The sequence below is a fragment of the Periplaneta americana genome, chromosome 3, assembly GCF_040183065.1.
Source record: "Periplaneta americana isolate PAMFEO1 chromosome 3, P.americana_PAMFEO1_priV1, whole genome shotgun sequence".
Taxonomy (NCBI): domain Eukaryota; kingdom Metazoa; phylum Arthropoda; class Insecta; order Blattodea; family Blattidae; genus Periplaneta; species Periplaneta americana.
In genome coordinates, this window is record NC_091119.1 from 151595991 (window position 1) to 151616536 (window position 20546).

General features: G+C 33.5%; 1 protein-coding gene and 1 long non-coding RNA gene across 5 annotated transcripts in view; one reads left to right on the forward strand and one right to left on the reverse strand.

Moving 5' to 3' along the window:
- Positions 1–987: 987 nt before the first annotated feature.
- Positions 988–5484, reverse strand: LOC138696650 (uncharacterized). Its single transcript, XR_011331435.1, has 2 exons — positions 5354–5484; positions 988–1105 (listed from the first exon to the last, which is right to left on the reverse strand). It is a non-coding gene; the product is annotated as an uncharacterized lncRNA (long non-coding RNA).
- The window catches only part of Tps1 (Trehalose-6-phosphate synthase 1), a 40334-nt gene continuing 24680 nt past the window's right edge, over positions 4893–20546 (forward strand). Inside the window, exons 1-10 of one of the 4 annotated variants that reach the window (XM_069821865.1) lie at positions 4893–5063; positions 5746–5906; positions 6931–7084; positions 8285–8410; positions 12225–12368; positions 12891–13008; positions 15343–15536; positions 18613–18735; positions 19663–19879; positions 20264–20420. In XM_069821865.1, the coding sequence (XP_069677966.1) occupies positions 5800–5906; positions 6931–7084; positions 8285–8410; positions 12225–12368; positions 12891–13008; positions 15343–15536; positions 18613–18735; positions 19663–19879; positions 20264–20420 (1340 nt within the window). In that variant the 5' untranslated portion in view covers positions 4893–5063; positions 5746–5799. Of the gene's footprint in view, positions 5064–5148; positions 5167–5313; positions 5668–5745; positions 5907–6930; positions 7085–8284; positions 8411–12224; positions 12369–12890; positions 13009–15342; positions 15537–18612; positions 18736–19662; positions 19880–20263; positions 20421–20546 lie in introns of those variants that run through there. The other 3 variants (XM_069821866.1, XM_069821863.1, XM_069821864.1) reach the window with 3 other exon arrangements.

A 20546-nucleotide genomic window follows, 5' to 3' on the forward strand; every position in this document is an offset into this window, starting at 1 on the left:
AGGATGACACATTTAATCAAATCAGAGCTGTGAACTGCAGTCGACTTCAATTATTACACAAGAAAAATCTGTCTGGAAATACACTTAGTTAAGGCGCAGCTGCCGAAGTGTTGAATAAAGTTGTTATTCAGTAACTGAACCGAATAATTTGTCTATTTTATATTTGAAATTTTGTCGATTCCTTATTCTCTCGTATTTTCTTCAAAAAAAGGTCGTAACCCTAGTATCCAATCACAAATCAATTTGAAAAAACAGGGTACAGTACTATATATCAGATTTATTAAATAAAACTTATTCATATTTTTTTAAATGTAGAATTTCTACTATTAATTTTGTTATAGACTTTGTCAGACATATACTTGCATGTGTGTTATCTGTCACATTCTCATTGTATAAATACTGTATTAGTATCTGCTATTATGATTGTTTGAACATGCATAAATCAGGGTGTCTACATTCTGGAAAGTCAGTGATAGTCAAAGAAATTAAATTTGGTCATAGAAAACCATGGATATCATTCTAGAAAAATCAGGGAAATTTCCCCAATGATGAAAATTGAGAGGGAAATGTTATGCTTTAACCCACTGTCACCCAGGTTATAGTACAAGAGGCCTATATATATGAGACCTCGTGATATAGTAGCATGAAGACTATTGGACTTAATTCTTTTACTCATTTATTGGGAATGAAGAATTATAGTTTGTTATGAAACTTTCTTTCATTTTATGATATGGAAATGCTCCTGTTGGAAGCAGCTTTTCTGTAAATAAAAATCTCATTGTTGAAAACCTAACGATTAATCTTTACTGTCTCAGAGGACTTGTCTGGATAAGGAAAGAGAAATGAATGCTGAAGAAGACCTTAAAAAAGAACAGAGAGAATAAAAATTGCGAAGGAACTGAGATATCTCGATGAAAAAAATAGAAAAATTAAATGATCAAGAGAGAGAGGATATTCAAATAAGTCAGAAAATGAAAGATTTTATAATTAAAATGCATCAGAAACCCTTATATTTTTTCAATGAAACTTCAATTTCATACAATATTGTCAGGGCTATAAATGACAGATCTGTCTCTTGAAATCCATATTGCAGTGCTGCCAATGCCTGAAAAGATAAAAAATATGAGTTTTCGTAAGCTGTAGGATCAGCGACAGGTTAGGTTTGGTTTGTTCAGACTTTCATTCTTTTTAAAATTTTGAACTACGAGTATATTTCATGTTTATATGCAGGGATAGACAAAACTTAAAAACTTTTAGGGTCCAGCCCGCATTTTAAAGGAACTACCACATTTTACCTACACATTCAATGCCAAAACTATTCGATTGGTTATTATTGGTGAAAAATTTGCTCCAGCACCAGGGATCAAACCTGGATCCCCAGTTCTACACACTGGGTGCTCTAACCACTGAGCTACACCGAGGCTCAATACACAATACTAGATCGAATCTTTCTCCTTTGGTATTTTCCCTTAGTGGCCTTACTCCATGTTCGACATATATATTGACATATTACGTCAACTGTCAACACACAAGGAGTGCACTCATTTGAGTGACTTGTTGGCCAGGACTCCATAGTATATATGCATTGTTGGGTGAATGATCTACCTAAATTTTTTCTCCAATAGTAACCATAATAGATAATTCTGTAGAATCAGAAAATAAAAATTAATCTTTACATAAAACTATTTGAGCTAAAATAAAATTACATAAAAATATTAATACAATTAATTAAACAACTATTAAATACTCGAACTTCTTCCTATAACCGCTTTTCATTCTTTTTAGGTTTTTGGTATGTTTTGCATATACTAGACCTATTCATTTTTGGTAAGTAGTTACGTCATCCTTGTGTGTGTGAATGCATGTCTGAAAATGTATTACAAAGTCATCAGGCAACAGGCGGGTGGGTTTATACCTTTCACAGTGATCACATTGTGTCTTTAGAGTGATGGTCTATAATAATTCTGAGGTTATTTTCAGTTATATAATTACGTACTGTTCTTGTTAACATTATGTATTAACTGTAGTGATATGAAAGAAATTGAAGTCTTAGACAATTTTGAATGTAATGAAAAAAATCTGGGGCCACATACAAATTCTTAGGCGACCTGGCACCTGGGATTTGTCTATCCCTGTTTGTATACTGTATTTCATTGTTGTATATTCGTGATCAATAACAGAAAATGAAAGCTAGGCTTTAATAATACACATTCTGTGTTGAGCGCTTGTTAAGTGGATTGGATAAACCTAACAGTTCTGAAATAAAAAAGGTTTGCTAGGCTGGAAAACTTGAATACCATTGCAATTGAACTATACTAGTTCTATAGAACATGTTCTTTACTAGATAGTCAGACCTTATCAAGTTTATTTTAGTGACATTTGAATAGTGAGAAATTGTTTTAATTTTACAGTACATACAGTACCGGTATACAAAGGTAAGAAGATAATAAATATGAGATTCTTCAAGAGATCTGCTGTTAAAGTACAACTCATTTACGATTTTACGAAATTAATTTCAACATTTGTAAATATCTATTTACATTTTTTACTGCAGCCGTCATAGTTATTATTACATTTATTTATTTACTTATTTATTTATTCAATTTATTTATTTATTTACTTACTTAGTTACTTATTTATTCATTCATTTGTTTATTCATTTATTTCCTTACTCACTCACTTGCTCTTTTACTCATTTATTTATTTATTGTTTATTTATTTATTTACACAATTAAGGTTCTTTATTCTTTGGTACTACATAGTACTGGTAGTGGGAGTACCTTTCATTTACAAATTAAAAAGAGATTTGCAGAAGTTTCAACAATATTGTTAAAGGCATAGCATTGACGCGTAATGGAATGTTGATATAATTAATAGCGTACATTTACAGATTAACAAGAGATAAGTTACGTATTGCAATGGTGTAGTGTGTGTAGACCAGGGATGTCAAGAGCAGACAAGGATCTATATAGAAGCCTTCCTTTACAGAATTGCATGCAGGCACATGCTTACGTCACTGTTACACCTTGTTTAAAGGCTAGAAATGTCTGTGCTTGACAAGTCTGGTGTAGACAGTGGACACAAAGAAACTGCTTTTATAACACTCATCACTACCTGTTAAGATTTATTCAGAGGGCAGATATAAATGTCAATATTTTAAGGAAAATGTCTGGTTCACGGCATTTATTTGAGGGTATTTCAAAATTCTTATGCATACATAAATTATATCCTGCTAATACTAGAATTGCTGGGCAGGTTAAAGACTTTCTGTAGATTAAGGTACCTAAACAAAATGCAGTTGAATACGTGTAATGCTTTCAATTTGCCAAATTGAGACTGGTCAGCTTTCAATATACCTCTACGTGAACGCACATAAGATCCTATTCCCATGAGCATTCTGTGGCTATATACTAGAGTGCTGGCCTTCCATCCACGCAGCCTAGGTTCGTTACCAGTCAGGTGTGGATGGAATTTGTGGTGGACGAAACAGACATTGCAGAAGGTTTTTCTCGGAGTATTTCCATTTTCCTCTTTTATTACAGAACATCTACTTTCCCCTCATTTCATTCTATCATCTGTAATAGTAAAAATAGACTGAGGTGATGTCTGGAGGTAATACGGGTTTCCAATGCTGATTTAGGTTCTAAGGGCTTGGGGCTCCAGGCTCTGGGTTCGGACTCATCAGTAGACGATGGGACCTTACATGCAGGTCCAAGGAAGGATGACCCATCTGTTAGCGTCAGTTTCGCTAATTCCATCCAGGCCATTCGTCGGACTTGGACAATTAACGCATATAGGTAAAGGTAAAAGGTAAAGGTATCCCCGTAACATGCCATGAAGGCACTTGGGGGGCATGGAGGTAGAGCCTCATGCTTTCCATGACCTCGGCACTAGAATGAGATAGTGTGGTCGGCACCACGCTCTGACCACCTTTTACCCCCAGGAAAGACCCGGTACTCAATTTTATAGGAGGCTGAGTGAACCTCGGGGCCATTCTGAATGTTTGGCAACGAGAAAAAATCCTGTCACCACCTGGGATCGAACCCCGGACCTTCCATTAACGCATATAGGGCATACAATAAATCTAAACGGCCTACCTTCCGCCATTTCTTTCTCTGTCCTGCGGTCAGTTTTCGATCGCATTCCCCTTCCCTCACGTACAGTATGTGGTACCTAGGAGGTTACGTCCATTTTCGGCTTTTCCTCTTCAAAATTTTGAGTGGAGCAGTGTAATCCGGAGTGAGGCAAGTGGTCAACAGGCTTGGAGCTCACATAGGCTACTCAGTTTATTTCAGCCCGAGCGTGGTGGGAATATTCCCACCACGAGCCCGAGCTCCCTTTGCGAGGACGCGTTTTCGCGTACGGTACCTCTTAAATTTCTCCTCATTTACCCCGCGGCCGCGTCTAAACGGTCTAAATGCAAGGATTCATCCTGGGTCCAGTTTTCGTAAAATCAATTAATCAATCCCATAAGCAAACAGTAAACAGCGTAGATTTTATCAAATCGATTATATACTATGAGTATATTTTCCTTATTTCGGGAAGAAGTCGTTTAAATAAAGCCATTCAAGCCATCTTCCGGATTCAAGAGTCTCAAGTTTTCACTGTACATTACGGAAGAAGAATGGAAATATGCTATTTATAGCGCTTGTTGTTGGGTGTTAGTCTGTTCAGCTTCATGCACGCATTAATAACACAGTTACTCTTGAGTCTTGATGACAAACATAACTATAAAACCGAAATAAGTAATCGCATATATAATAAAATCTAGATCCATACTAGTAAACAATGTATGATCATGCAGTGTACTTGTTACAGCGTGTGATAAACATGTTTTATGAAGTAACATCTGTTCTTTTCAAACAGTGACTTCGTGTGACTTATGACATCAAGGATTTGTAATGAGAATCTGTGCAAACGGACCGGCCTTTTAAAGGAAAAGCACGTTACTCAATCGTAAATCGTCGCGAACATGCAGCTGACACGTGATTTAAAGTTTTTGTTAGTCATGTGATAACTGAACACGGTACTTAACCAGTCCAGTTTGTCTCTTGTATTCCACCGTAAGTAGAGTCTAATATATCTTACAAACGTTATATATTATAAAATGTAACTGAGTTGGAATTCCCAATCTTTTAATTTATGGTTTTCAACGCATTACATTACGTATGTTGCTTAGTATGTAATCAAATCTCAATGATTTAATTATCAAAATTCCCGCTTAATTAATTTTTTCCCACAATGCGCTTCAGAAAGAGGCATTTATTAAAAGAAAGTTCGAGATGCGGATAATTAATAAACAATTGTTTTGTATAAATTATTTTGGTAGATATAGCAGTAAATTTATACTTACAGTTGTTGAAAATATAGTAGTATAAGTTGATTACTTAATTCATTATTAGATAATAATCAGAATTCATTATATACGGTACTTTTAAATTGCTAGCCTCCCACATGCTTACGCTACAGATGGGAACCAACCGGTCGTGTGTTAAAAGTGTCGTAATTATTACTCCTTTGTTTTGTAGTGCGAATAAGGATATGTCCTTTATGTGGGATTTTCCATACGATAAGAACAAGGATATGTCGCGTCAGCTTTATTTTACTGAAGTCGAAGAAATTGTTCTTCGGTCAGTTTTCATTTTAGTGATTTTCAGTTTTTTCATGGTAATAAGCTCGTTTGTTGTGTTTCTATGTAGTGATAACCTATACGCATTAATTAATGACTTGTATTTTTGTTTTCAGGAATGATTTTTCCTATTATTTGAATTTTATTTGCGAATTTTTACAAGACCAAACATGAGTACTGAAGAGCCTGCTCTTGGGAGCATGATTGTTGTTTCAAATAGACTCCCATTCGTCTTGAAACGTAATGAAGAAAATGAAAAATTAGAGAGAATAGCAAGGTAATTAAGAAGAAAAATATAATTTCCTGATTGATTGAAATGAAATTTTAATGAAGATATTATAATAATTCTCTCTTAACTAACATGAATTCTTTAAGTTGCTCTCGGGCGTGGGTTCGAATCCCGCTTGGACCTATTGTCCAGCTGAGTTTTCCCCAATTCTTAGGCAAATGTCAAGTGATCCCACGGTGAATCCTAATACTCATCTCGCGATTACCATTTCCATAGCTGTGTGCTTGTTATAATGTCGCTAAATATCTTACTTATAGATATTATGTATTTATTTCGCCCGGAGAATCATACAAGATGCTATTGGACACGTTAAAAGGAAATTAAAAACTAGCGGTAGGATTAATTCTAAAAGTACCGGTAGGCCTATATACCGGTACATTAACTATATATATATATATATATATATATATATATATATATATATATATATATATATATATATATATATAGACGGCATTATATAGGTCTATATTACTGGTAGTACCGGAATAATATAACTTAGGATAGTATATTAAATGGCTAGACTAAACAGTTGTACTGTACACATTGTGTTTAATAAAGACTTATTAAATAGGCTATATAATATTGATGTAAAGTCGCTAAATATCCGATAAAAGTGTGTTGTGTGTGTTTTTTTCCACATTCAGCAGTTAATTGACAAAGTATCAAAACAAATATGTTTTTTTCTCTTTTCATATTTAGTTGAAATTCAAATAATAATGCACAAATATTGTTTATGTCCAACTGTTAATACAATTGGACACGAAGACATTAATGTAGATGTTAGGAAGTCGGAGGTTGTGAAACATTGCATGTTAGCCACTTAAACAAAATTTTTGTGTTCTATGCTTCGTGCAGAAATTTCCATTGTATTGGCCTAGACGGTTGATGAATGAATTTTCACTAATTTGCATTGTTACCTATAAAACAAGTGTGTATGTATATATATTACATTACTGGTACGGTATACATTAAATATATAATTTTCTTTATTCTTCCTTTCTACTTATAGTGCAGGAGGACTTGTGACAGCTGTTGCTCCTGTTGTTGTTCAAACCAAAGGAATATGGGTTGGGTGGCCGGGTCATCTTGATGATATAAATGAACCTATTCCAGAAGCAGACCCTAATGACAAAACACCTACAGCAGGCCTTTTATCAGAAAAGGTTGAGTATTAAAATTTTAAAATTCTATTGACAAGCCTGAAAAATTAAAGTAAGCTTCAGTTATTGTTGGACGATACTTATATATGTAGTGGAAGCTTAAGTTTCATGAAATTGAACGTAAAATGAAAAATAATTTTTCTTAAATGAACTAAACTGTGTTACTAGAATATTCGAACTTGTAATTTTCTTTCTTCTGAGAAAATAGCTGTAGTACTATTCTTTATGAAAAACATTATACATCCATAAAAAATACATTCATGCTGTCTGTCGAACAAGTTCATTGCAGAGTAATGACTCATGCAGGTTGACTAAGGCTAATGTAATATAGAAATACTTACTATTCAGTTTGTTGTTCATTTTCTCGTGATATTATTACGAGACAAGGAAAATGTTAGGGACCTATAGAATTTTTTAAATCTGCCTGAATCTGTCAACTGAAGTAGATATCCTCAACATATGATGTCATTAAACTCCTTTAATGGAACTGCGGTTTTGCGAGATTTTTTTATTTTTACGTTAATGATAATTACTTCAAATGTGATCTTACATTGTCATAGGTATATTTAAAAATTACATTGACATTCTTGTAGCCATTGTGTTGTTAATTTTTATAATTGTGTTTATAATTTCAAATAATATGCAATAATTCAGTCGTAAAATTTTTATGTATTTTGCACGTATACTGTGCAGAATTATTTGTATGTCATTTGGTCACTCGCAAATATCTGGCTTTGAAATTCTTTCACTATCCTGGCAGTGAATAATTCCTTCACTAGTGGTGGAAGATTGTAAGCCTCTCCTTCTAATTACCTTAGGGACCTATAGGATGTAGGGAGGATGATAAGCAAGGTCATATTTTCTTGTTAGTGTAAGTAGCTAGTTAGTTCCTATTCTTGTCTTCCTATTAAAGCTCAGAAAATTATAATTATAAGTTTTATTTTCCTCATGAAATATGTAATTCTAAGCTTTCTAGCACTTTACACACTGCCGGATTTGAATTTGTGAATCGAGATTTAAAAGTAAGCCTATGGTGACCACTCTTTATCAGCAAGGGCGATTAATGTGGAAAATATTTAACCCTTCAAAAATTAATCTTTACATTTCTATTGTTTTAGCCAAGACTGAGATGATAAATCTTTTAACAAAAAGTAATACATAATTGGAGATTAGAAACATTTTCTGCATTCAATTTGTTTGCAGGTTGTTTGTGTGCATGTAGATAGAGAATTGTTTGATTCTTACTATAATGGTTGCTGTAACGGAACATTATGGCCACTCTGCCATTCTATGCCAGATAGAGCTCAGTTCTCAGCTGATAACTGGAAGGTATGTTCATGTATTCATTCTTCTTTTAATTGTATATGGATGTGGGCTTACATCCTTAACAAAAAGAAAATGACTACTTTTATGTGAAAAGCAGATAATCTAAATGTTAATTATAATGATATTAAGGGAGTTATATAATATTATAATGTTTTATAAAGATTTTTATGTATTATATTAATGTAATTGCAGACATTTTTCTAATTCAACATATTTTATAAAATAGATGATGAAGCATGATAGTTATACAATACAAACGCTTTAGTAGGCCTATTCTTCTCTTCCTCCTTCTCCTCTCCCTCTCCAATTCCTCTTCCTTCCCTCATTCCTCATATTTCTTCTTCTTATTTTTAGTTAGATTCATTTATTGATGCCATATTTTAGTGGATATCTCGGATTTCTTTTTGCATATGGTCTGAAGTTTAGAATTAGCATAGTACCAGTATACTTTCTTTCAACACATCATTGAATTGTGTCATTTAGACTATCAGCCGTTTTGGGTCGCAGTCTGATCTGTTTATTCTCATAACGGATCTGAGAAGTTTGAATCTTACCTTCATCCTTTCTTGTGAATGTCCAGTTCTTACTGCCATACTATCCAGTAGTCGTTGGCATTGACTTGTAGAATTTAATCATGGTATCTATTCTTGTTTTATTTACAAATTTCGTTTTATGTTTCCATATATTTAAGTGTACCTTTCAATTTCAGACTGATAATTGACACTGAAAATTTAATACTTGTCACCAATATTTTCTCACCCTTAATATGTGGTGGTGTCGCAGTGAGGGTGTTGCATTACAAGCCGGAAGGTCGTGAACTATATTCCCTATAATCAATCAAAGGACATGGAGCATGTCGACTCCATGTCGATTTCACAAAATGCTTCCATTCTGTTCTATCTTTTGCTAGTTCCCTATAGGGTCATGGATTTTCCCTATTGTTCTAATCCACTGGTTCCCAAACTTTTTGAAGGTGTGATCCACATTTGACGAGGCTTCTGTATGCGACTTCCCTCTACCCAACTGGTAGAGTACTTAACCCCATTCGAAAAATACAAATCCCTGTAAAATCAAAAACAACTATAATTTTACTCAAAATTAGTGGAAACTGCCCAGAGAACGACTAAAATAAAAAAAAAAAAAATTTAGTGTAATAATGACATGAAATATTACATGAAGATCATTTCTAGTAGCCTACTTTGCTGATATTTTCGAACACTTAAACACTTTCAACAGTACGAGTTTGCAAGACCAAGATGTTAACATAATAACAGCCAGGGATAAAATCAAAGGATTTATAAAAAAACTTGATTTCTGATATACATCACTTGACAAGAAGAAATGTAATGCATTCTAGTGCTACGTGTGATATGGCAAATACAGAGTTTGTTAAATTAAATTTGCACATTTCTAAATAACAGCTTTTTGGGTATTTTCCGGAATACACTCAAAATAATACGACAGTCACAGATGGGTACTGAATCCATTTTTAGACAGCTGCGTTCAACTAGCTGAAATTATATTTTAAAAAAATCATTTAAATATGTACGTACCTACTAATGAAATGTTGGAACTAGACTTTTTCGCAGAGTGTAGACCAGTTGTGGGTCAAAAGAACACATGAATACTTCATGTTTGCAAAAGAAGCTCCTCATATTTATGCAAAATAAGCTTCCGTCTATGATTGTCATCGAAACAAAGACGAGAAATCTCATTGAACTTGAAAGTAATATCATTATGTGTCTCGATACAGGATCCAGATTTGTGAGATAATTTCTGAAAAACAGGCACATTGCATTAATAAAATTATTTTTTACTCTAGTGTATAAAACTACTGAAACATTTTTTTATTATGTCAAATGTTGTTATGTTTCTGAACACACAGTAAGTGTATGTCAATAAGGCGTTTTTTTTTTTAAACCATCTCGCAACCCTCCATAACTTTTTACACGATCCCCTTGAGAGTCTCGACTCACAGTTTGAGAACCACTGATCTAATCCTGTCCACACTTAAGGTTCTCTCAGCCCATAACATAAATGAGTGTCAGGTTTATTTCCGGTTCATTCAGTCTTTAACATAAATGAATACCAGATGTGTTTCCTTGGGGGCAAAAATGTTCAGCACGTAGGGCTGATATTTTTACTGCTACTCAGGGATGATTGTCTCATGAGATGGGAGCATTAACATCCCATAGTTTTTTTTTGCTTTAACATATGTACCAATTGTCACAAATTAAATTCAAAACCTTTGTTCCCATAATCAAACATTCAAAGTTCAAGGTCGTTTCTTCGTTACATGATAGAGCAAAGTTCCAACAACTTTTTATTTTTTCTTTACATATCTAAGAAAAATGCTGCTTCTGAATGATTAGAAATGTTTATATGGGTATTACTTGATTTTTCATGACTGAAGAACCCACTGCTGTAAATAACTTATGAAGTTTATACCAAATCATTATAAAATGAAACTAATGTGATACTGGTACTGTACTTAATGAAATATTGTATAAAGGAACATTTAAAACTTTCGGTACTAGGCTTTCTAAATAAGAAAAGATATTGTTGCGTCCACTATATTATTATTATTATTATTATTAACATTATTATTATTATTATTATCATCATCATCATCATCATCTTCATCATCATCATCAGCATCATCACCATCATTATCATTATCGTGCACTATTACCTTTACTTTTTAATTTTGCCCTAGAATATGCCGTTAGAAATGTTAAGGGTAACTGAGAGGGTTTGTAATTGAACTGGTTACATCAGCTTCTTGCCTATGTGTATGACGTGAATATGTTAGGAGAAAATCCACAAATGATTAGGAAAACACGGAAATTTCACTTGAAGCAAGTAAAGCGTTAGGTTTGGAAGTAAATTCTGAAAAGACAACGTATATGGTAGAATATAACATGAAGCAGTTATACTGCTTGACTTGGTTCCTAGAACCTCATTTGTTTATAACAGGTTGCACCACGTGAAGATGAGGATGGAAATTGGGTTATAGGTTAAATGTATTCACTACCCCTTTGCGATCAAATTTTTCATTCTTCCTGCTAAATATTGGAGTGCAAGAGAGCAATCCGATGGTATCTGGGTAAAGGGAGATAAGTCATAAAATTGAGTTTTGAGATAAATGAAAATTAAACTTCGCACCCTTACTGCAAATAATTTTCTACACAAAACACATCAAATGCTAGTATTATTTTGTTTTTTGCACACCCACTTGTAGAATTTAACTTGTGTTTTTGCCTGGGAACAAGACTCCATTTGCACAAAAAATAACTTTACCTGAATATCATCGAATTCATATCATCCTAAACTGCTCAACATTAGATAGTAATGAACCAATTATGTAACATTTTAGTTTTAATAATTTTGTTGCTTTCTAAACCGAACCATAAAAAAATCCTGTTTGTTGAGAAAGCTGCTTAAGAGATTTTTTTAGAATAATATTCTAGTCGAAATGCAATGTTGTCCAAAGTTTCCTCTGTAAGCATTCGACATGCGCTGTTGGTTATAACTTCACTTAACTTATATCAAAGAGGGATAGAGACGCACTACTCATTGAAAATTATCTATCTGTCTGTCTGTCTGTCACACAACTATTTCTGACAGCCTCAGTGCTGAATATAGCATAGGTGAGATGCTGTTACGTATTGAACTAAGTTTAAAGAATATAGAATTTATTATTAAATTAATATAGTATTTATTATTAAATTAATTTAACTAACTTTCAAGTTGTTACATCTGAATAATGATTAAATCTTTGCATTATTTCTTATGGAAATAATTTACTCCCTTTTAGGCGTACACTCGAGTAAATGAGATGTTTGCTGATCATACAATGCATGCATTGCAATTGCTACAGAAGGACAAGCCTGCCAATGTTATACCTCTGATATGGATACATGATTATCATCTTATGTTGATGGCCACTTGGGTTCGTCAGGTGGGTACAGATAAGTTTAATAGGATAGAATAGTTACCATCAAAACAATAAGAGTGTTATAAAGTTTCCTTGACTAGTATTTTCCTTTTGATATATGTAAAGTTTCTAAATTTAGTAAAAGGAGGGAATCCCAAATCACAAGGGGATTTTATTGCACTTCCAATAAGTATAATGAATAGAAGTAAGTGGATATCCTACGTTCAGAGGATGGATCTTAACAGATTACCATGTAATATAAAAACCTACTTACCTGTAGAGAGAAGAAACGTCCGGACATCCGAGAAAATGTTGGACAGACCGAGAGATATATAAATTGCTACAGGCAGTAAACTGCCTAAGGCATGAAGGATGTTGATGATGCTGATAAAGTAATGATAATAAAATAAGTACTTCCTAAAGCATTAATCTTGATTTATCAAAAAACAAACATTGGCTGGATACAGCCTTGTTCTGGCCAACCTTTCAGTTATTATCACGTAAGTTTTTCAGTCTTATAATCATTAACATCATTTTATTGTTCAGGCAGCTGATGATGCAGGTCTTCGATTCAAATTGGGTTTCTTCCTCCATATCCCATTTCCTCCTTGGGATATTTTTCGTCTCTTTCCATGGGGAGACGAGATTTTACAAGGCATGCTCGGTAAGTGTTAATCTTTCTGAACAGCAGTTGCATTTAATGTAAAGTGAAAAGTTGCGGCTGGGTTTTTCTGCACGTCCATACATGCTTCTTTATGTTGTTGTTGTCGTTGTTTTCTAATGCCAGGCGTTTGACAATAAAGTCATTTGACCTCTTGCACTCCAATATTTTTCAAAGATATTATCATGGCCAGCCACTGAAGCACAGATTTTGAGGTGTTCCGAATCCATTTCTTGATTTGAGTTGCACAATGGGCAGTTAGGGAACTGATATATTCCAATTCTATGCAGGTGTTTGGCCAAACAATCATGGCCTGTTGCCAATCTAAATGCAGCTACAGACGATTTTCGTGGTAAATCGGGAATTAACTGTGGATTTTGATGCAGAGAGTTCCATTTTTCCCCTTGAGATTGTGTTATCAAATTTTGTTTGTTGAAGTCTAAGTGTGTAGATTTAATAAATCTTTTCACAGAATAATACGTATATTTAGTAACAGGTCTGTAAGTAGCAGTGCTGCCCTTCTTTGCTAAAGCATCCGCATTCTCATTTCCCAGGATTCCACAGTGGGATGGTATCCATTGGAATACAATTCTTTTATTGAGTGATATTAATTGAGAGAGCATTTTAGTTATTTCTGCTGTTTGAGATGAAGGTGTGTGTTTAGAGACTATTGATAGAATAGCTGCTTTGGAGTCTGACAATATAACTGCATTTTTAAATTTATTGATGTGGCATAGAAGATTCCTGAGACTTTCATTCATTGCAATGATTTCTTCATCAAAACTTGTTGTTCCATACCCAAGAGATCTATAAAGTGAGAAGAGACAGCACGTAACACCTACACCGGCACCTTGTTCTCTGGAGATCAAGGATCTGTCAGTGTATAAATGAAGCCAGTTTTGTGGAGGGTACCTAATATTAATTGCCTCTAAAGACAGTTGTTTTAGTATTTCAGTGTTTACTTCTGATTTTAGTATTTCTTCTGTTAAATTTAGATTATATTCTATATTTAATAGAGTTAAAGGGTTTGGTTTAATTTGTAGGTTTTCTTTTAAATTCGGGATATTGATTTTCTGTTTTAATTCTTGAACAATGGATATGAAACTTTTTTGAGTTTTCAATCTACAGAGAGGACTGTATGAATGCCAATTGTTTCCTGGTAATCTAATAAGTTTTTCATATTGAATCAGTGCTTTTTCTTCTATTGTCATGCTTATTTATGTATGCGTGTTTATATACATTTAGGCCTATACGCATGTGTGTGTAGTGAACAATGTACAACACTTTAACACAATTGGAAAAATTGAGATATATTATGTGATGGACATTGCACAACACCGTAACTTACCTGGAAAAATTAAAATATTATGAAGAATGGGTAGAAAATATTATTATTTAAGTGTCCCGGAACTTACACACTGCAGTAATGATGTTATTGCATCATCATCATCTCTATTTCAGTTAATTCACTTATATCGTCGTTGTTCTTGCAATAACTCCTATGTGACATATTTATCGATTTTCAGATTTTTGCTCTATTAAATAACTTAAATAATGATACAGCATATAATAAAATCTCCTCTATGTAATTATATTTCTTTCTTTCGAAAATGTAAGAATTCACAATCTTCTATGTACCACTGCCATAGATTGAATAAATGTGTTTTTTCTCCTTACTGAAAATTTGTATATTTTGCACATAGGAGTTATTGCAGGAACAATGACGATATTTTCCTTCAACAATTAACTTTCTTTTTTCTTTAATGTTTCAAATATCACATTATATTGTACATGTTTATTGTATTCAGGACCCTTGTGGTCACTTAAATTCTTTGAGCTGATGTCTTTAATGAATAAAAATAATAGTAAGACTTTCACAATGGTCTATGAGGTGAGAGATTTTTAAATTTTTTGTACGGTGTTATGGATGTGGAAACACCCAATGTTTTGGGGTTCCTTATCAGCTCCATTATCAAGAAAGGCAAGAAGAAGGGAATCTGTCTCACAGATCCATTACCAAGAGCTGTTCTTAAGGAGCTTTTTGTGAATAAACCAACAGATTGCTCCAAATCCTTGAATGTTATTGCACATGTGGCACAGTGTAAAGCCTCAAAAATCTCTTACCACATTAATGACATTGTGATTGCTGTGAGACGAGGTAATGAAATCAATTTTAAAAATCTGAATTAAATTAACACAATAAAGCATGCTTTTTCGTGTAATATAGAATCCGTCATTGTTCTGAATGACTAATGTTTGCTACAGTTTTTGTTATCTAACAGCATTTTACCATAAAATATTTGGACATATGTAAATAATAATTATTTTTATGTCCAGGAAATGATATGATTGGATTCCATATAGAGGATTATTGTATCAACTTCATCGATTGCTGCCAGCGTCGTTTAGGTTGCCGTGTGGATCGCAGGAATTTCTTAGTGGAACATGGTGGCAGAACTGTTCGCATTCGCCCACTTCCTATTGGTGTCCCATTTGATCGCTTTGTTAATTTGGCAACAGTAGCTCCCAAGGTATATTGTATTATTGTATTGGTGAGAATTATAATAATGAAGTCTTCTTTCTTTTTATGTCTTCCTTTAATGCTCCTCCTCTCCTAACTTTTGATGGATTTTTCAAATGATCTGTGAAAGGCAGGGAAAAACCCCAGAAGCAGAGGCAGATTTACCAATAGCCTAAGTAAGCTACATCCCACAGCTGCAAATTTTGGGAGTGGCAATTTTTAAAGGGCATTTTTATCTCCGTTATATCACTAGGTTTGCAAAGAGGATGAATGATCATCGAGATAATATTATGGAGTCTGAGTGCTGATGGAATGATCTGTAGGAAGAAAAGTTTAGCCTTCCATTATCGCATAACACTCTTTCACTTAAGTTAAGGAATTAATGTGCTGAACATAGCCTTTTTTGTTTACAGGGCGTTAAAAACTATTTATGTTCGAAAATAAAATGAGGACAGAATTAAAGATCCAGCTATTCTTAACATTGAGTTAGAACTGTTGGGATCTTTGGAATTTGACGAATAATAAATTAATTTACTAGTCAAAATTAAATACGTCAGAATGTGCTAGTCCACACCTGTGGAGTAACGGTCAGCGCATCTGGCCGCGAAACCAGGTGGCCCGGGTTCGATTCCCGGTTCGGGGCAAGTTACCTGGTTGAGGTTTTTTCCGGGGTTTTCCCACAACCCAATATGAGCAAATGCTGGGTAACTTTCGGTGTTGGACCCCGGACTCATTTCACCGGCATAATCACCATCTCATTCAGACGCTAAATAACCTTAGATGTTGATAAAGCGTCGTAAAATAACCTACTAAAAAAAAAAGAATGTGCTAATTTAGATATTTTGATTATAGTTTATACTATAATGTAACTGACCTGATATATATATATGTATACCTATTACGGTTATTGTTTATTACTTTATATAGTGTGCAGCATTAGTCACTACTCCGCTACGCAAATTAATACGTTGACGACTTTATAAGCTTATTCCCGCTTCATTAACTCTATTAACTGCCGCCAAAGAGATAAAGACAGTTGCAGCTAAGCTTCTGGCATTGTTGAATTGATCTGTAGTTTGTTAGATTACCTCAATTGCTTTTTCAGGGTAGCGACTTATGCCAAATCCTATATACTGTACACATTTATGTGTATAATGTTTAAATATACAGGGTAGAAGTGAAATAACCCTGCAGATTTTTAGAGTGAATAGGTCATGTTGTATGTAACAAAAAACTATACCTTATTGGTGGAAAGTTCATAGTTTTCTCAGAATAAATTGTCTTTTCTCAAATGTTTAACACCCTCTTATTCGGTAATTATTGCGAATTGGATCATGATTTTTGTCCATATCGATAGAAAATCTAATAAAGAATCATTTATCCCTCTGTCATATTTAAATAATGTAGGCGGTTTTCGTGTAAATTTAATTTAAAAACCACTGAACCATGCAGTCCATTGCAGTGTATTCTTATTGTATTGGGTATAAAATTGTATATGTGTTGTAAATTTTATTATGTATTGTAAATTTTATTGTGTATTGCTTATCATTTTAACTGTGTATTGTTAATATTGTATATACCACTGCCACCGGGTGCGTGCCCACTTGCAGTGTAAATAAATACATACAACATTGTAACTAAAGAAGGAAGTGCGAGACAGTACATGTACGTTGAGTTCGTTGACCTCTTACATCTGTATTATGATATGAAAAAAGATTTTTAGTGGCGAGGTTGCCAGACTGCTGGAACTTCCAATTTAATTTTCTAATTAAGCCAGACTGCTGGAACTTCCAATTTAATTTTCTAATTAACCATGCATTTAATCACAAAACGTAACATAGGTTTTCTATTAATTTAAGCGTACCCTATCATCCCTTTCAATCTGCAAAGTTATTTCACTTTCACTCTGTAGAAATGAAACAGCTTAAAAATTCTTACTGAAACAGAAAGACCAACTCATATATTTTCTTCCCACTTTACTGTTAACATCAAAGAAACTTTAAGAATAAGTTTATCCGTCCAGTTTTTATTAAATCTGTACATTAAAGTGGGAAATACAGTTCTCAATAGATCATTTTTAAGTTGTCTTTGCTCTCAAAAAAAAAAAAAAAAAAAAAAAAAGATAAATAAATAAAATAAATTTAGAATATGTGATTACTTCAGAAAAATGGCACCATGTGCTTTATAAATTAGAGAAGTCATGAGATGACGACACTACTAGTCAATCTGAAATATTTCTTCTTTTATTTGTACGAGTAATTATGAATATGTGTTTATATCGAACATAATGAGAAATACATACCTTACAGCGAGCTTGGACTTAGAAATAATGTCACCCACAGACTCACAGCAATCTTTCTCGGAAGATTTTAACAATAGCTATTACCTGATATTTTTTTATAGAACATACTAGATGGGGGTAAGTCATTATTCACGAATTACAGTCCTAAAATCCAAACGTTGATAAAGATTATCCCACAACCCCCCAAGGATGATAATTTCCTCAATTTTTTTTCCTTGCTTGGCTTCTGTACAGTATTGATACTTCATAAAGTGTTCAACATTTGACAGCTATTTGTAAAGAAGCAGAATTTCTCCCAGCTGTCTGTTTTTGGGACATTTATGTCAGGAAAGTATAGCTTTTAAAGAAGTCTTGTATCTGTTGAAAGTGTTATCTAACGTAATATGCTTTTTCTTTCAGTTTAAAATGTTACTGGTTTAGCTTTTAATAGAGCTGGAGAAGAGAGTCGTTAGATACTTTTATTTTCAGCTTAAAACATTAATAGTTTTGTGAATCAGTCATTTCAACACTTTTCAAATTGCCAAGAAAACGCTTCGTTCTTTTTACAAGCATTGCATTCAGTTTAGAGCAAATATCATCCACTTTTTATACCTTAAACAGCATGTTTTTACTTTGGATGTTGACTACATTCACCCCTCCAGTTTTCCGTCCCCCCCCCTTTCCTATTCTGTTTCCCCCCCCCCACGATAATGTTGGACATGAACAAACAGTGCTTATGAAATTATCCTTTATCTTTATTTCAAGAAACTGATTATGAAGCTTACGAGCATTTGTGGTATTGCAGGTGATGTACACAAACCAGAAGATTGTGTTGGGTGTTGATCGTCTTGACTACACAAAAGGACTTGTTCATAGGCTTAAAGCGTTTGAGAGATTATTAGAGAAGCATCCGGAACATAAAGAGAACGTAAGTTTTTGTACCTATATCATTTGTTTGTTTCTTTAACCGAAATTGAAAAAACCATGAACACAGTATTATCCTGATTGAAATAAATTGCCAAATAATGTAAGAGATCCATGAATTTTAGTAATCTTGACTTCAATTTTCACATCAATCTCTGTTTAAAAATAAGATTATCAAAATGGAAGGTATAATTGTGATATTTAATCATGTTTTCGATTGACCTAGATTATATTTTACTGATATGAAACAATGCAATTTATGCATTATCAAAGGATTGCGTTTTAGATGTAGTTTACATTTGTCAGCAAAACTTTGGACTTCCTGTGAATACTAAAAAAAAAAGTTACAGATATTACCGTGCTATATTTTTTGATAGTACATAAGTGAATTAAGATGAATTGAATGTGGAAAATTCAGTGTTGTACTGTACAACAAAGGTGTTTCATGGGTTATACTTTGACCCCCCCTTTTTTATGTTGGAATAATGTTATCTAACACCAGGGGCAAGTGTGTTGCATATTATATGACTTAGTATGCTGTGTTAATTTAAATATCAAAATGGCAAAAATATCGTAATTGTTTAATTTTGCAATGAAACTTTACAGTTTCGAATGTCTTTATATTCATATTACTTAATTTTGCTCTTTTTGTACAACTACATTTTTGCAACATGGTTTAATTTTGTTTGGACTTACTATGGCAGAAGTCGTAAGTGTATTTCCAGCCTTTTTATCTGGCTATGTAAAAGTGAATATTTCAGAGCTTAGAACTCTGTTTTAAGTAATAATTCCAGTATTAATTGCACTTTTATACTCTGTTTTAAGTAATAATCCCATTAATTGCACTTTTATAAAAGAAACAAAAAATGGAAATCATTGTTGTCCATTCAGGCTTCTTATTTATGAAACTAAGTGATTTCTTTGTTACCAGGTGACACTGCTACAGATATCAGTGCCATCTCGTACTGATGTAAAGGAATATCAGGATTTGAAGGAAGAAATGGATCAACTTGTTGGACGTATCAATGGTCGCTTTTCTACTTACAACTGGACTCCCATTCGCTATATATATGGTTGTGTGAGTCAAGATGAACTTGCTGGTTTTTACCGAGATGCTGCAGTAGCTCTTGTCACACCTCTGCGTGATGGTATGTCTACCATAACATGTAGAAGTCAGGCGTGGTTATTTAAAAAATCACTACATTATGTAACTTATTTCTGTACTTTTTTTTTAAGTACCTATTGTAGAAGATTTAGAAAGTAATTTGGGACTCATAATAATCCATATTCATAGATATGTAACTTTTCTATCTTTGCATGCAAATTGCACAATGTAATATACTTTTCATAACATTATAGACATTTAGATTTTACCTTTTCTTACATACCATTTTGTTTTAAAGGTTTGGTTTATTTTTTTCTTCCTTTCTTATAGCACGTTAGCACGTATATTATCATTATCTTTTAGATGTGCATGTTTGTAATCGGAGAAGGATTAAATTTAGTTAGTATTTAACTGAATCATGTCTTAGGAATGAACCTCGTAGCAAAGGAGTTTGTTGCATGTCAGATCAACCAACCTCCTGGAGTGTTGATTGTCTCTCCTTTTGCTGGTGCTGGTGAAACCATGCATGAAGCCCTGATCTGCAACCCGTACGAGATTGATGAAGCTGCTGAAGTGATACACAGGTCTGTCATAAGAACCACCTACTTGCACGTCTGGAAAGTGTGACAACTCTCATAGAACTTAAATAGCAATTTGTGACATTTGTATTTATCTGATTTTTCTTCTCATATTTTTCATTGATCTTTGAT